Genomic DNA, 18,428 nt, shown 5'->3' on the forward strand with positions numbered 1-18,428 from the left:
AATATCTTCTGTGTGCTATGTAGTTCACACACTTTGTGTATTCTTGCGTTTACATTGCATTTGTTGTGTTTACATCAGATATAGAAAAGGAACTTTTGACCATCCTCACACATGACACCTACGTTCTGGTTCCCTGAGGTTTCTCAGCTCCTTTGCTGCTGGATTATCTTATTTTATCTTATCACTAACATTGATGTCTGAAAACAGACGGGGACGCTGGAGTTTTACTGTGAATGTGGCCGTCTGCAGATACAGGAAATCTAAAAAAATTCTAAGGAAATTCCCTGAGTTCCTAATTTTGTTTGAGATTCATGACCAAAATATGTTTAAACACAAAATATGGTTTGAATATTCAAAAGAGCAGAACTGTAGTTAGAGCTGAAAACCATGTTCAAGAAAAGAAAAGATTCTCAAATTGTTTAGAAAACAGAAACTACTTTGAATGAAACCAACGATAACTAGAATATTAGATTTATTCCTGTAATGTTACTATTACTGTTATTATTATTATTATTACTATGACTTTATTCTCAATGTATTATTTTTTCTGTGTCCCTACAATCATAATAACAAACTAAAGGACTGAGGTGAAAAATTAAGGTTTAACTTGAATTGATGTAAAATATGTTCTCTTGTCATTTATATATATATAATAATAATAAAATTCATCATACGTTAGCTCAGGTTATTTTGTGTCTAATTGCTCAAGGGTTCCATTTTCATCTCCTCTTGAATAAGCAGAGCACATTGATCCTGAACCATCATCTTACCTGGAACAAACTTTCATCCATGACAAACCCTCAGTTTTCTCTCCAACTTGTTTTTCAAAGACCAAACAGCTGAATGAGTTTTTAGATTAGTGTCAAATCCTGTTCAAATATTTCAATTCCCTCTAAAGAGTCGGAGGTCAGAGTCCAGGTCTGAGTGCGTCTGGATCTTTGTGTGATGGTGTTCGGTGTTTGTTTCTACCAAGTCGTTTATTGCTGCAGAGCTGAGGCTCCTTATCTCAACTGCTTTGACTGAAGCTGAATATTCTTCATTCATTCGCAGTCCTTGACGGTGCAGGAAGTGAGGATTTGCATGAAAGACTGTTGTCAAACATTAGAAGAGATTTTATCTGAACTCTGTTTCTGTTTGTCTGCTTAAAGGGGCAGTTCACCAGAATTACAGCTGAGCATCATGGGACACAGCGTCATGGGATGAGTTAAAGTATAGAGCAACACATCCCTGACATCGTCTGTCTTATCATAGCTTGGACTTGGACAAATTAAATAAGAACAGGAAGCATCCAGGGAAAGCCTTCTGGCAAAATTGCATTGTGGGAAATGTAGGTTGCATTATATTATCAGAATATCTTGACCTCTGCCGCTTTGACTGAGACGCACGAGTCCTTTAACTTCCAACATTAAAAGACGTGTGAGAGTAAAAGACTGGATCGCTCCCATCTATCATCTAGACTCAGACATATTCTAATTGTCTCGCCACAGTTTCATAATGAGGCGAGCAGCAGCACAGTCTGAATGTCGTGCACGTTGTCGTCGTGTTGCCTGAGTTACACAGCGTCATCATTTTTGTGTGGTTTGCTGCACTACTGCCACCTGATGGACAGAAGAGGAACAGCTCATTGTAGCCATCAGCACGGTCTTGAGAAACACGGTGAGTCAACGGTCTGCAGGAACCTTTTAGTTCCTGTAACAAAGCTGACGAAACCAACGGTTCCTGGTACTTTTTGATGTGAAAATGTGCTGATCAATGGTCAACTCATCAGTGGAGAAAGAGTTCAGGAGCTCTTTGACGTCTGATGCTGAAGTATTTATTGAATCTTGGCCAAACAGAAAATCAGAATTCATCCATACAACGTCTGTGCATGATGCTCTCTCATATTCTGAAGTCTGCTTTCCTGCAGAAACACTTTAAACCCCAACAGATCATTTAATCTATGGGTGTGCTCGTTCCTAAACAATCAAGTGTAGTTTCTGGTTCTGGAGACAGTATTTCCTGCTTACACAGTCTCATATCTGTGGTGTCTAGGGAGTGAAGCCTTTGACATTTGCCAAACTCTCGCACTTCCCAAACACAACAGCCTGCTGCACTACGCCCCAGAGAGGACAAGAGACAGCGTCTACGAACGGTTCAGAACACGTTTGGTATTTTAAATAAATGTAATAAATATAGACGTAAGAGTTGGGGTAATATGTTTCCCAGTCTTTCCACGACTTTGCTCTTCTTGATTAAGACTAAACCAGCGGTGAAGGTGATGATGGTTCTTTAACGTATGAACTTATCTGTGTTTCACGCACTTAAAGGAAGCAGCTTCTACGATGCTTTGAACCTTTACAAGTACTTTTTGACAACTAGTGCTGCTGAGGAACAATATTTTCATACGGGGATCATTTGTGTGAGTGTGAAAACAAAGTTTCCGCTGATGCCGATGAGGGAGTATGCAAAGAAAAACATGAATGCACCTGCAAAGACGGCTGCAGATCGTAAACAAGGATGTAAATGATTCTCAGTAAAATGTATGTTTTGCATTTGCATGTATACGGAACCTTTGTTAATGAACAGAGAACCTGAGAACCACAGATCTACGCCCACAGCCAAGTTTAAAGGAATTTAAATGACAACAGGTAAAAAAATAAAAGCATGCAGGAAACACTTCAGGCCGTCTGTGCCGCTGAGGTGCTGCTCTGAAACGTGGAGTAGCTGTAATCTGAAGAATGTGACATCTCACTGGTGAAGTATCAAAGGTGTTGGCTTCAGTCTCTGACAACTGAATCACCAGACACCGTTTCCTGTGGCGGAGCAGACACTAAATATTTCAGATGATGCCTCAGCTTTGAACCATGAACCCTCGGTTGCTCCACACTGACTCAAGTTTCAAGTTGTGAATTTGTGTGTTCAGGGCGTTTCTGCAAAACAGAGCTCGGTCCACAGTGAATAAAAAAACGTTATCAACAGTAAATTCACAGCTGAACAGAGTTACTCAAACACACGAACATTTCATGTCCTCAAAGTTTCCCTGTGGTGGGAATGATAAAGAATGATGCTATCTTATCTTACACAACAGACCACACACATTATATACACACAGTGTGTATACCCAGTATGTACAGTAAATACAGCAATCCGGACACTCCAGGTGAGAAGGGTCAGATTTTCTACCTGTAATGAAACCGCTCCAGGTGTTTATAATTCTTTTTTGTATGTTTTATTTTTTTGTTTAACGGAAACTGGACCACTTGATAAAACTAAGTCCAAAACTCACAGAGAGGATTTTTGATATTTATTTTAATAAATCTAAAAAAACTGTTAAAACAAAAAAAACAAAAAAACAGTTTCACCATATTTTCAGCCTGAAATAATCAAACCTTCAGAATAAAGACAGAACTGGAACATTTGATCTATAATGTGCAGATGAAGTTGAGAAATTATATAATTTATATCAGAAACTATTATTTATGATTTTGTGATTGATACAGAGGAAATTATTTTTGACAGGATTTTTACACTTATACTTGAAATGACCTAAACAACGACGATGTTGAGTTCGTGTTTTGTTACTCATTGAATGCTGAGAGCATTGAGGTGGAGAGAAAAATGAGTCAGAGTGAGAGATCTCAAAATGAAACTGTAGAAATGAAACTAAAACTATCGGTGAGTCTTGATATGATGTGTGTGAACAGAGGAGTTTAAAGCAACACTGATTTAAAGAGATGCACAGATCCACACGTGTGCTTGACTCATCACCACCCACATGAACATCATGTACACTCCACCTCTACTGGTGCTGTAAAACATGTTACTCTTAAAGGTTCAGTGTAAGTTTAAATATAAAGGCTCATGGTAGGTAAAGAAAACCACACTTCTTACAATTTACATGAAATACACTCGTGAAAACATGTCTAGGATTATTTTATATCAAATGTCTGCAGATAGATCCTTTCACCTTTTCACCTCCCTCTCGCACCCTGAACCTTTACGAGAGCTGAGAATGAGACCAGTGTCCAGTAGAGTGACAATACTTCAGGTTGTTACTGGCCCCAGTGGGTTTGGATCAAAGTTACTCAGCAGATAAAGTTTGTTTCGATTCTCTGGTTTCTGATGGTTAATGAAAGTTCAACATTAGGTTAATGAGTCAGTGTAATCCTGGTGTAATAAGAAGAAGTAATGAATATCAAGGAAAAGTGTGAAATTGCAGTGACAGGGCTCACATCGGGTGGTGAGGTCATCAGTGGTGGCTCGGCCTTTCAGCCATTCACATCCTCCGACAAGTGAAATCACATCAAACGGACATTTTTCTGCTTCAGCGCTCATTGGTTGATCGGAGAGAGAAAGTCTAAATCCACCACACACACACACACACACACACACACACACACACACACACACACACACACACACACACACACACACACAACCCTCTCAGTCCTGTCTTTATGGACGATGTGTTCAGGTCTTCTTGTAACTGACCTGTGATCAGCAGGAGCTCCGTGAACAAAGCTATTGTATCTGTGTAAAGGCCAGCGCCTGTTGCTTGGCATTATGGGAAACCCAGCATGGTGGTTGGTGCTGGTGTTTGTAGAATATTCTCCTGTGAAGACTTCCTGCTTTTCTTTTGCTCAGATTTCTTATGTTGGCCGACGTCTTGTTTTATAACAGTAGGACGGTTTGTAAGATTATAACCACGGTCACAGTCGGCATCGTAGGAGCACTGAGGTCATACAGTCTGATGTTAGATCCATAAACACGGGGCATGATTAGTATATTATTCAGTTTCTCTCATTTCTTTCTCTTATTCATGGATTCTACAATGACAAGGTTTTTGTCTTATTTAAAATCGTGACCCTGACTTAAATTCACTCAATCCACAAACCTCTTCTTTCCTACGAGGGACGCTGGAGGTCGGTCAGAGTTGGGACGTACAGGAAGTCTTTAAAATGATTAAATGCAGCATTAAAGAACAAGGTTGTGTAACAACGCATTGTACCAATCAGGCACCAGTTTCTACACAGCTTACTAACTCTACAAGTTACACCTGACGTCATGTTCATCATGCTAACGTCACTGTATTAGTCGGGCTACAAAGCTTGTTCTGGCATAAAATGTTTGTTAAGTTTGCCTTGCAGTTGCAGCTCCTTGCCAGTAGGGGGTTCTGCAGCCCCCTCAGCACACCAACATCCTTCCATACTCAATTCTAGCTACAACCAAAGAACGATGTCTACAGATTGATGATGCATCTCCACTTCCTCCCACCATCTTCTGCTTTCGAAGACATTTGGAGTTTGTGCAGTTACGATCACGGAGTGGAGCCACGGTATCTCAGCACGTTTTTTTAACTCATCAAATAATGAATTAAAACCCAACCATGTCCATGTCCCATCTGCTAACAATGAGGAGACAGTTTTTATGACCAGGAATACAGCCAGCCACCAGGGGGCGATACAGATGCTTTGACGTCACTCTTGGAGAGCGTTCACATCGTCCATGTTTAAAATATAATCTACAGTGGTGCCTTGTGTTGAGTGTCCAGTTACATCACCAGCAAAATGTTAAAGATTGTATAACTGGAATATTCGTTTTTTTCTTGCAGTTACAGTCCCTCAACAGCAGGGGGTGCTGCCTCTCCCCCAGCACTCTTCCCTGCGTCCTTGTTCTGTGCCCCGTCTGTTCAGCAGGAGATTATGTCTGCGGATTAAAGGTATTAAACTACGAGCATAAAGAGCCACCGTGTTCATCAGAGACAAACACGTTAGCACAGCTGTCCTTGTCAGGACTGTGCACTGACTTCACTCACCTTAACTAGAGCTGGTTTATATCTAACACTAACCTTAACTACAGCTGGTTTATATCTAACACTAACCTTACCTACAGCTGGTTTATATCTAACACTCACCTTACCTACAGCTGGTTTATATCTAACCCTAACCTTAACTACAGCTGGTTTATATCTAACACTCACCTTAACTACAGCTGGTTTATATCTAACACTCACCTTACCTACAGCTGGTTTATATCTAACCCTAACCTTACCTACAGCTGGTTTATATCTAACACTAACCTTACCTACAGCTGGTTTATATCTAACACTAACCTTAACTACAGCTGGTTTATATCTAACACTAACCTTACCTACAGCTGGTTTATATCTAACCCTAACCTTACCTACAGCTGGTTTATATCTAACACTAACCTTACCTACAGCTGGTTTATATCTAACACTAACCTTACCTACAGCTGGTTTATATCTAACACTAACCTTACCTACAGCTGGTTTATATCTAACACTCACCTTAACTACAGCTGGTTTATATCTAACACTCACCTTACCTACAGCTGGTTTATATCTAACCCTAACCTTACCTACAGCTGGTTTATATCTAACACTAACCTTACCTACAGCTGGTTTATATCTAACACTAACCTTAACTACAGCTGGTTTATATCTAACACTAACCTTACCTACAGCTGGTTTATATCTAACACTAACCTTAACTACAGCTGGTTTATATCTAACACTAACCTTACCTACAGCTGGTTTATATCTAACACTAACCTTACCTACAGCTGGTTTATATCTAACACTAACCTTAACTACAGCTGGTTTATATCTAACACTAACCTTACCTACAGCTGGTTTATATCTAACACTCACCTTACCTACAGCTGGTTTATATCTAACCCTAACCTTACCTACAGCTGGTTTATATCTAACACTAACCTTACCTACAGCTGGTTTATATCTAACACTAACCTTAACTAGAGCTGGTTTATATCTAACACTAACCTTAACTAGAGCTGGTTTATATCTAACACTAACCTTAACTACAGCTTGTTTATATCTAACACTAACCTTAACTAGAGCTGGTTTATATCTAACTTTAACCTTAACTAGAGCTGATCAGAAACAAGGTTTAGCCTCATTGTTTCCATGACGACTGCTGGTCCTGACAAGTGAGTACATTCTCCAGCCCCTCACCCGACTTATCACAGCTAAACGCCCGACCCAGACCTACATTTAACCTTAACCCAGATTTAAATTTAACCTTAACCCAGATTTAAATTTAACCTTAACCCAGATTTAAATTTAACCTCAACCCAGATTTACATTCAACCCTAATTGTCAAAGCACGTCTTAATTAACCCTCAAATTGTGCTTTGATAAAAACGTCGTCACACCACATGGTCTATACTGAAAATGGTTCCTCACGAGGACCTAAATCCACACACACACACACACACACACACACACACCGATACACGTTGGCGCGCGCGCGCACACGCAGGTATCCGGTTCGTGCCTTTGATTCACCGAAGTCTTTTCATCTCCAGGTGATTATTTCAATAAAACTTTATTGGAAACGTCACGGGCAGAAAATGGTCGAGGTCAGGACGCGGCGGCGCGCTCAGGCGGCCGCGCATGCGTAATGTGGGCGCGCAGCGACACGGCAGCAGCAGCAGCAGCAGCGGGGGCGCGTCCACGAGGCTCGGAGGAGGGAGGGTGTGCTGGCTTGTGTCATGCGGGCAGTCCGGAGGAGCGGCAGACGCTCGGTGCTTCAGCTCCATCATGGCTCTCAACATCCCCGGGGTGACCGTGATGATGTTCTTCTACCTGCTGGTGCTCGGCATCGGCATCTGGGCCTCCGTCAAGTCCAAGCGCGAGGCCAAGAAGCTCCGGGGCGATAAGACGGAGATGGCGCTGCTGGGCAACCGGGGCATCAACCTGGTGGTCGGCATCTTCACCATGACAGGCGAGTCACCCTCCACCGTACCGATGATATCATCCGTACGTCACCTTCATTAATAACGCTGTCATTAGCGACAGGACCACGCGCGTTATTACAGCTTATAACCTACATCTGTTCGGATTATGTAATATATATATATATATTTATATTTATATATAGACATCTTTTAATTCAGACTGAGTGTGATGGAGGACGACACGAGGTCTTGGAACAGGAAGTCATCTTTTACAACACCAGGAACCTCATGTGGGTTATAAATCTGCTGACAGTGTTAAATTCATGAAGCCACAGATGCGCTGATAAAGAGTCAGGTCACGTGATGGATCAACGTTCAAACTAAATCCTCATTTTATTTTTGTATTGAAGTTGCAGCGGAGGCCGGTTTGTGTTCTCAGGTTGCAGGTGCAGCTGCAGCAGCTTTCCTGCCACTATATCCTCGGTGTGCGTGTGTGTGTGCGTGTGTGTGTGTGTGTGTGTGTGTGTGTGTGTGTGTGTGTCTCATATACAGCTACGTGGGTTGGAGGAGGTTTCATTGTGGGCACATCAGAGGCGGTGTACAGTCCCTCCATGGGTCTGATCTGGGCCGTGATGCCAGTGGCAGCGACCTTGTGCTTCATCATCGGTGAGGCTTCATTTTAAAGGTCTGATACTTCAGTGGTTTTATATTTCTCACATGGAGCCGATGCACTGGAGTGAATGTGAATAACCACACTAGTGGCCCCAGGAGGCTGTAAAGCTCATTACACTGGAGGGGCATAAATCAGAAACCCATCCTGCCAGTCCTATTGGGCCATACTGACAATAAAAACCAATATTAGGTAAAGAGTTTGATGTATTCTGGGAGAGAAGTCATGATGTTTCTGTATAATAAAGTCGTTTAACAAGAACGAGGTCGTAAAGTCAATTTAATGATAATAAATACATAAATTCATTGTTAGGACAACAAGGTCATAAAGGAACAAGTGATAATGTCACCAGAATAAAGTCATGATATAAAGTGAATACATTCAACCAGATTTTAAACATCGTGAAACATTAATCAGATTACATCAGTCACTGAGTTTACGTCCATTTGTTTGTTGGTTCTTTTGTCATCTCATCAAACTTCTTTCAAGAAAGAAACATTTATTTGATCTCCGTCTTTAACATTGTGAGATTGAGAGGTTTACTTTTATATTTTTGCTGATTTCTCAGAGAATGTTTCATGAATCCTGATGAATATCAGACATATTTATAGGACAGATATTTATGAGTGTGTGTAATGTGGTGCAGCTTCATTGAATTTAATGGACTTCTGTGTATTTGTGGAATCTACTGAATGATATTCTACTTAAATCAACCTCGTATCCTGTTGTTAGTGTTTATCGTCTGTGCCGAGGCCGTCTGACCACAGCTCAGACTCAGCAGTTCAGGATCTGCACTGTCAGACTCGACTGGACTCTGAAGTGTGAAGGAACATGTGAATTACCACAGTGTTATTTCACACGTGGTTGAGCCTGTGACGCCCGTCGCAGGAATTCTTTAGATTAGGATGTTTAATTATGAGTTGAGATAATGTGGCGAGAACGCCTTAACATCACCTGAGGGAGGTTCACCTCAGGAAGCTATCTGGGCTTTTAGGTTTGAAAACACTGAAGACACATTGATATTATTGACATTATATACTGGTCTCTTATAAAGTCACAACTGGAGCAGCTTCAAACATTTACTGTCCATCTGCAGCAATAACACACCTCAGTAGAACGCATACCTCAGCCAATCAAACTACTACACACAGATGTCAGTCCTCTACAGATTTAAAACTTGGATCCACACAAAACGAGTTCCTTCCTGATCCATAAAATATCAATCAGTCAAGTTTAATGTTATTCTGTCCTGTAGTTTAAAATAATCTTAATAAACCAACAAACGGGCCGACGGGCGTGAAAACATGGTTGAGATAAAAATGTTTCACCAGAGTGGTTCTCTCTCCTGAAGAACAGTACGACTCATGCACTGTTGAGTGAGACGAACAATTGATAAGAGACGCCCAAATAATACACAGACCACTTTGACTGGAGCCACTCCAATGGTCAACAGTGAGTAAAGCAAGTTACACATTAAAAACACACACACACACACACACATTAAAAACACACACACACACATTAAAAACACACACACCTCAATCAAAATGCACCAAACCACACACACACACAAATCAGTCCTCTCAACATGTCTGATTCTTTTCAGCCGGATCAGTGAAGTAACAGTGTTGAAAATCTGTTCAATAGTTTTTTGGAATCTTTCTTAAAACACAAACCCACCGGGGTGAAAACATAACCTCCTTGGTAGATTCACCGCCACCTGTGGATTTGACCCCTGAATGGGAGAGCGGACTCCACGTGCACCGGTCGCCTGCCGTCAGAATTTATAGTCATGACAGGATGATATGAATTCCAGAAATGATTTTAATTGGACGGAGGATGAGTTAATGTCCCTGACTGCAGGATGAGTCATGGAACAGATGAAACAGGCAGAGAAAAGACAGACATTTAAGATTTAAAGTAAATGGACGTTGTGTCATTACAAGAGAAAAGAAGCTTTCACGCAGAGACACAGGACTCGTTTCATCGTGTTAATCACATGTGTTAATCACAAACCCACAGAGTTTGAGTCATTAGTTTCACAAGTTCTCTCTGAGGAAGTGCACATGTGGAAGTTTGAATTGGACGACTATAAGTAAACATGATGATTCTTTTAACTGAAAAACTGGAGCCACTATTAATCATGTCTTTAAGTTCCCACATCCTCTTCTGGTTTCCTCAAGTGGAAAAAGACAAAGCATTGTTTTAAAGATTAAAATGAGAAAACATTATTTTATCTCCTGAACATCACAAAACAGACACAACAGGATGGTAACGGGATCTCATGCTTGTGAATATAAAGACACTGAGGTTTCATGTGTGTCTTTTGATGAACGGAAACACAACAGGTTGCACAACTTCCCTGAATGGTGAGATTAGCTGGAGAAAAAAGAACAACATTCCTGATTCATGTGGAAGTCACATGAGGAGAGAAAGATTTGTCATTAAACCCTTAAACACTGATAAACACTGAGGAGTGAGGTTCAATGTTTGTACTGATTATAGATTCATAACTTTAATCTGTAAATCAACGTTATGCAACGTTTTCCCCTTAAAGCTTCAGTAAAATGAGTTTGACGGTTGAGTCATTGTGAATATGGAGAATGTTTCTTCTTTCATTCCGTCTTCACCCTGAACCACTGTTCTTTGGTGAGTGGGTTTGAACTGACTGAAGCAGATCGTCCGAGTCCGACTCGTTCACGACAACAGGAACATGTGGGGGACATTCAGGGGAGGGGTGGAGCCTGTAGAGCAGCAGGAGGCGGGACATGATGTTTAAACTCTGCTGTGTAAAGATCAGTGTTGTTGTTTACAGCTCGTCCACGCCGGCGTCGGCCCTCATCACCGAAACATCCGGAATCTCTTTGTCTTCTAAAATGTTCGGAGACACTGACTCGGACATTAGTTCTCACGTACAGAACCTCCAGAACATTTCAGGGAAACAGGTCTGAGAACAGTTTCAGAGTCAGTTGGAGTGAAGCTGAACTGTAAATCAGTTCAGAACACTGAGAACAATCCGAGGAGTAGCAGAGGATCGTGGGTAATATCCAGGTGTTTCTCAGTAATTCATGAAGTCACGAAGCCCAACAGAAGTAATCTCCAAGTCTAGGCTGCAGGGGGCGCTGTTGCTCAGTTACAGTGGCACAGTGTTGCTTTAAGGGGAAATATCAGAAATCAAACTAATGAATATGTTTAATGAATTAAAAGTTTTCTCCTCTGAAGCACACATCGTCCTAAATCCTTCTGTTTCCCTCTCATCACTGAGGTGGTCTGTTCTTTGCCGAGCCGATGAGAAACAACAAATATGTGACCATGATGGATCCCTTCCAGATCAAATATGGAAAAGTGCCGACGGCCGCTCTGTCGCTGGCCTCGCTCATATCGGAGATCATGTGGGTGACAGGAACCCTCATAGGATTAGGTAAGAATGTTTCTATATGCAAACCCCCTCCGTGTGAGCGTGTGTGAGTGTGTGATATATTTGATTCCAGAGTGTGGACTGTGGCGGTGGAGCAGCTGACGATCGCAGCTCGAGTGAAACACAAGCCTTTGTTTTGTAACTGTACAGTCGGTCTGAAGTGACCCTGTCACAGCAGCGTGTAATCAATCTGAAACAGTGGCAGCATGAGGTGCTAAATAAACACGATGCACTGTAACGATCCACCGCTGCGGTTCTGTGGTCTGCAACAAAACAAATCAAACGGCTTTGAGCCATGATGCTGCCCCCTGCTGGAAACAAAGATGTACGAGATAAGACCGACTGCAGCCATTTTTTAAATTGTTCCCCTGATTTTAATTGACCAGTCTCTAGTTCATCCTGTTGTACAGAAGTTAAGCTGAAATCTCTCGGACACAAACGCTGCCATCTTGTGCAGCAGTGATCACTTTGTCCCGCCCATACATGCGCTCACCCATCAGTCAGTCTCAGCTGTCAATCATGAGGTCTCAATCAATCATCTTTAAAGTTTATAAATAACGTTTATTTAAAGTCCAAAGCGAACTGTGAAGAAAGATGGATGCTGCATCTCCAGTGTTTTTTGTTTGGTCCGTGTCCCATCTGCTAACATGGAGGAGGTGGCTTTTATGATGTGTACTGCAGTCTGCCACCAGGGGCTGATGGAGATGATTTGGCTTCACTGTTAGGAGCCGTCACGTCAGCCATTTTTATTTACGTCTGTTTTTATTGGGTGTGTGTGCATCCGTGCATGTGTGTGTGTGTGTGTGTGTGTGTGTGTGTGTGTGTGTGTGTGTGTGTGTGTTCTCAGGTGTAACCATGAGTGTGATCTTGGATCTCTCCTACACCGTCAGCATCTGGATCTCTGCAGCTGTGGCCATCACCTACACTCTGATGGGAGGCCTCTACTCTGTGGCCTACACTGACATCATCCAGCTCATCCTCATCTTCATCAGTCTGGTGAGTCACTGCTCCTCCTCCTCCTCCTCCTCCCCACATCTGTGCTAATTAGCTTAGCGTGCTGTCTGTAGAGTTTGTCTGCTGCTGCTCACTGAGGCTCGTCTCGTCTTCTCAGTGGCTGTGTGTCCCCTTCGCGATGATTAACCCGGCTGTGACTGACATCACGGAGACGGCTTACAACTACACCTTCCAGACTGCGTGGGTCGGGACTCTGGAGGCCGACAGAGCCTGGAGGTGGATCGATAATTTTCTTCTGCTGGTAAGGAGGGAGGGGATCAAACGAGGGGTTCATTTAACATGACAGCTTGATCGCCCCCTGGTGGCTGGCTACAGTATAGGTCAGAAGCCACGCCACCTCCATGTTAAGGCTAATTTATGCTGCCTTTACGAACGAAAAGAGGTTTGTCTGTTTCAAACGATGTCACCGCCCACATACTTCCATGTTTCCTTGGACCATCTCTCAAATCTCTCTTTGAGATTCTGCCATCTTTTACATTTTCTTGCTCGTCTCACTTTCTCGTCTTTCTTTGTGATTTTGGCTCCACTGCCCCCTGTGATCTCTGGTGGTACTGCTCCGTTTCCTCTCTTTCATCCATAGGGGAGGTTTTCAGAAGAGTACGTCAGTTTCTGTAATCTAACGTTGAGGGTAAACAAGACTTTAGCTTAATCTAAGTACTTTGACTGACTCGTGATTGGTCAGAATCTTGATCCGGTAGCTATACACCACGATCACCACTGTGGAGATTCTGCCTTCGAATCACGGCACAAATGCAAGATCGTGGTGATCAAGATCGTGGTGATCAAGATCGTGGTAATCAAAACCGGAGATATTTCAGCTAAATGTCTGAACAGCGAGCAGAAGTAGAGACGTGTCGTACATTTTCATTGATTCATTGCACCAACAGTGGCGCCCCCTACCCACTTTATCATTTTTCTAAATTCAATGTGAAATGAACTGAACTTCAGTCGTTACACAAACAAAGCAGCAGCTGAAACGTGAACTTCTGCACCGACGAACTCTTTAACAACCAGAACACGTTTTTCAAAATACAATCACTTGCAGCTGCAGTGAACCGTTTAGCCAAGTCTGTTAATAATGAGATTAGTTATGTAACACTGAGGCACTACATTTCCCAGCATGCCCTGAGTGACCTCCAGGATTGGTCAGAGGGTGGTAGAGGTTCTCATGTTTGAGGTGAAAGACTCTTGTGACCAAAATATTCTGTGTCGCAGGATAAAAAATATTTTTAACCTGTTTCTAAAATTACGACTTTGTTTCCTGGGTGTTATGTAAATGCTTAAAATAGAAACACCATGAAACACGTGATTTATCTTTTTAGAAACTAAAGGACAAATAAAGGATAAATTCTCAGATTCAAACATGAGAGGTTTGAGCTTTTTCCAGTTCTTGTCACAACTTTGACAATATTTTACTTTATAGAAACAAACTGAGCAAATGGTGAAACTGATTTTTCCCTGCATCTCATCATCGTCCCTGTAGTGTCCTACAGTGTCTGACTTGTCTTACCTTTTTCTTGTCCTTCGAGGGTTTGGGAAACTTGGGTCTCCAGAACTTCCACCAGAGGACGCTGTCCGCCGCCTCCTCAGCTACAGCCAAGATCACCTGCTTCGCTGCCGCGCTCATCGTCCCCACGTTAGGGATCCCGCCCATTCTCCTTGGAGCTGTTGCCGCATCAACAAGTAGGAAACAAACATGTGAACATTTAATATTGATTAAAGAATCGATGGAAATAAACCATCACGTTCCCTTCGTCTTCCTCAGACTGGAACTTGACGTCTTATGGATCTCCGTCTCCGTTTGAGCGCGGGGAGGCGGGACTCGTCCTGCCCCTCGTCCTGCAGCACCTCACCCCGACCTACATCTCCATCATCGGCATCGGGGCGGTGGCTGCCGCCGTGATGTCGTCCACTGACTCCGCCCTGCTGTCTGCAGCTTCGATATTCACCTCCAACATTTATAAGAACATCCTGAGGACACAGGTGAGGAGTCGAGCATTGCTACTGTAAAACATCAGCTTCAGAGGTAAAAGTAGCACAGCGTCACTTTAAAGTGGAGGGATACAAGACGACAAGTCAAGAAGAGAAAAGCAGCTGTTGAAGCTCTTTCATTTTATTTTTATCAGAGAACTTATTTATAGTCGCTGGCAAAACTGTCCATGAATATTGTTAAAATATTATTCTAAGGAGGACAACCTTGAGAAACCGTGAGAAATAACTCTGATGGTTGTGTCTCTTCCCGCCTGCAGGCGTCGGAGCAGGAGATCCAGTGGGTGATCCGGGCCTCGGTGGTGGTGGTGGGCCTGGCCGGCACCTCGCTCACCTTCCTGGACAACAGCGTCCTGATGATCTGGCTGCTCCGCTCCGACCTCACCTACACGCTCATGCTGCCGCAGCTCGTCTGCGTCCTCTTCTTCCCGATCTCTAATGGTTACGGGGCCGTCCTGGGCTGCGCGGCGGGCATGTCGTTGCGGGTGTTGTGCGGGGAGCCGCTGCTTGGTATTCCGACCATTATCAAATTCCCAGGATGCACCCTGGTAAACGGCGTATACGTCCAGCAGTCCCCGATCAGAACCATCTGCATGCTGACATCCGTGGCGGCCATCTTGCTGTTTTCCTACCTGTCGTCCCTGCTCTTTAACCGCGGACTGGTTCCTGTGAAGTGGGATTTTTTTGATGTAAAGAATCAGTACGCGATACAAACACCAGGTCTCGTCAGCTCAGACACCAAGGACTCGAACCTGCAGGAACAAAACGAGAACAACGAGGCGTGTGAACCGATGTTAGAATCTACATGTTAAGTGAGGAATGTCATTTTCTTCAGTTTGAACTGGTTAAACTACAAATGTTTGTATTTTATATTTTACTTTTATATGAAAAAGAAAAACACGACTTCTATGCTCTTTGTTGTAAGAGCTCAGAATGTTCTCTGCAATTTTATGCAGCAGTGATACTTTCAAGCATTGACGGATTATATGACATCAGACCCCTGAGCACAGACAAGTAGAAAAAACCAACCACCAATAATCCTCGTAGTCGTCTCACGTGTTTTTAAGTAATTAAACGGTTGGATAAAGAAGTTCAGCTGCTGGAAACTGCACCTGAACTTCAGATTCACACATTATACACAATTGTACAGAACTACAAAAAATATTAATATATAGAAAAATCAAGAAAACTCCAAAGCACTCTCCTTTAAACGCACCACAGACAAATCAAACCCAAAATCAGATGCGTTTCGGTGCGAAAGTAATTTCACCGGGAAACAGAAAGTAGCATGTTTATTCGAGCTTTTCTTTAAAACGTGAATGTTGGTGCAGCAGACGTGAAGGTCGTTTCTGTCGTTCCTGTCGTTCCTTTGGAGGAAATCTCAGCGGTAGATGACATGAGTTTAAATGTGCGTTTAATAAAATACACTTCATGTTCCAGTCTCTGTTTTTACAGCAGCTTCTAACGTCTGCAGTTGATCTGAGCATCCGCAGAGAACTTCACATCCATGTCACTGTCTCTTTAATTGGGCGGAGTTTATAAACATTTTATTTGTTAGTTTTTCACTTGTCAGTTTGTTTGTAAACAAGATTACGTAAAAAGAAACTACTGGATGAATTTCCACGAACCTCGATGGACGGATGTTGTACCGGTCGGGGGAAGAACCCATTAAATTTTGATGCAGATCCAGTTTTTTTTTCAATCTCTTTCTTCAACACTGTGAGACGGAACGTTTTGGTTTATTTCCCAGAGAATGATTCATGGCTCTTGATGACAAGCATCTGGTTTCTATGAGTGTGTAATTTAGCTGGATTTAATTAAAGGGACTGCAGGTGGAGGTTTGAGCTCTACTGGGCCACGTTCTAGTTTAAGAGGAGAGTGCTTTCGAAGTTTCTCTGACTTTCTACGTCTCCAAAGAGCAAAGAGTCCAGGACGCTGCGTCCTGTTTTGTGTTTGTACAAAGTAGGAATAGAATATTAGAATATTAGTTTCTCTGTTGTATTTAAGTTGCTTTGAAAGTTGTAGTCTAGAGTCAAAGTACATTAAAATATCAGATCAAACGTTATTTTCAGATATAAATAATAAGAACATGAGACGTTCCTCCAGTTCTTTGACTCTGGCTTAGGGGCACCTGTCCTGGGATGCTCATGTGATAATCCATCCATGCTCTGGAAGTAATTTTATCTTTGAATGCTCGCCATTCTTCTTTTGCTCTACCTCCTGGTTTTACTGCAGTTTTGAGAACAGCGACCTTGAACAGTGAAGTCTTGTTGATGTGGAAAAAAACAAGGCGCCACCACAGGTTTGGGTTAAACTGCCGTCGACGCGATACGATAAACTGCCAAATGAATAAATTCAGAGAAACGCCAGCTGGACGTCTTTAACAACCCAGTGACTGAGTCTTTTTAGACCGACTGATTAAATGTTGCTGTAACTCATGGCAGAGAAAAACAGATTACATTGAACCAAAGAGGCTTTAGTGGCCAGAACTCCTGAATATAATCTGTTAATTTTAAATAACCCTCCTGTCTATCACACACTCTCACGGTTCACGGTCCTGAAGGGTTATTCCAGGCTTCTTGATTAGCTGGGTGTGTTTTATGTGATGTTATCTATGAAACCCTTTAATGGTTATAAATATTCTCTATACAGTGAAGAATCACCAACTGATGATTGTCAAGAATAAACAAAGAGGACGTTCTGGTTTTTCAAACTTAATTTAATGTTTCAAGACCCAGGAACCAAATCAGGATCAAAATCATTTCCCTGACAACAAATCATGTGACACAGTAACGTCCGTCACTCTCACAAATCTCAACAGTGGAGAGTAAAACATTAATACTGCATCAAGCATGAGGATAAAGGTTTATTAAAGTTTAATATGTTTAAATGCTGGAAATGTTCAAACACTTATTATTTATCTTGGAGCGTTCACGGCTGCAACGTCTCATTTAAACAAAGATGGACGACATGAGAGTGAACTTGAAATTCCCCTGTGAGCACCAGGACCATGTCTGAGGTGTGACGCTGCTGTTACTGATGTTTTAGATTATTGAGAGGGTTTAAAAAAGATCATTTAATAAGAACAGTTTAAAATATTAAAACCTTCATGTGGCTTCGTGGCTAAACTCGTCCTAATAATAAGTCTTTCATTTGCTGTAAGTCCACAGGCCCGAACTTGACTTCATGTGTCCTGTGAGCTGATAACAACCCTGTGCTTGGTAATTAACCGTGGGACCGTGTGGCATGTGGAGCGGTGACAGATGCCTGGACCGTCCCTCCCTCAGTCAGTCACGTAACAGTCTGTCACCGTGGTATCGTACGAGGTGACATCTCGCTCCAGACCCGTCTGTGAGCCAACAGCTCGGCTGGAACAATCGTCCCACAGGACGCAGCAACTCACACTGAAATAGAGTCCTGCTAAAATAAGACGGACGTTGAAGGACGCTGCTCCGGCTGCTTCCCAACGCCCCCCCACACCCCCACACCCCCACACCCCCCTGCTACAGTTAAAGCAACACTATAGGATTTTTACTAAGCTGCAGCGCCCTCTGCAGCCACACGTGGCGTTGGGCTCGGTGTCCGAGCAGTTAAAGATTCTTTACGCTGCCTTTACGTAAAAAGTAGCTGGTTATT

At 42.6% G+C, this 18,428-nt stretch overlaps 1 protein-coding gene across 1 annotated transcript; it reads left to right on the forward strand.

Annotated features, from left to right (window-relative positions):
• Positions 1-7,402: 7,402 nt before the first annotated feature.
• LOC109641628 (high-affinity choline transporter 1-like) lies at positions 7,403-17,493 on the forward strand. Its single transcript, XM_020106146.2, has 8 exons — positions 7,403-7,748; positions 8,254-8,367; positions 11,637-11,792; positions 12,637-12,785; positions 12,901-13,044; positions 14,333-14,486; positions 14,569-14,786; positions 15,053-17,493. The coding sequence occupies exons 1-8, from the start codon at positions 7,418-7,420 to the stop codon at positions 15,602-15,604; spliced, it is 1,818 nt and encodes a 605-aa protein (XP_019961705.2). The 5' UTR covers positions 7,403-7,417; the 3' UTR covers positions 15,605-17,493.
• The last annotated feature ends 935 nt before the right edge of the window (positions 17,494-18,428 follow it).

Source organism: Paralichthys olivaceus, chromosome 14 (assembly GCF_024713975.1).
Source record: "Paralichthys olivaceus isolate ysfri-2021 chromosome 14, ASM2471397v2, whole genome shotgun sequence".
Classification (NCBI taxonomy): Eukaryota; Metazoa; Chordata; class Actinopteri; order Pleuronectiformes; family Paralichthyidae; genus Paralichthys; species Paralichthys olivaceus.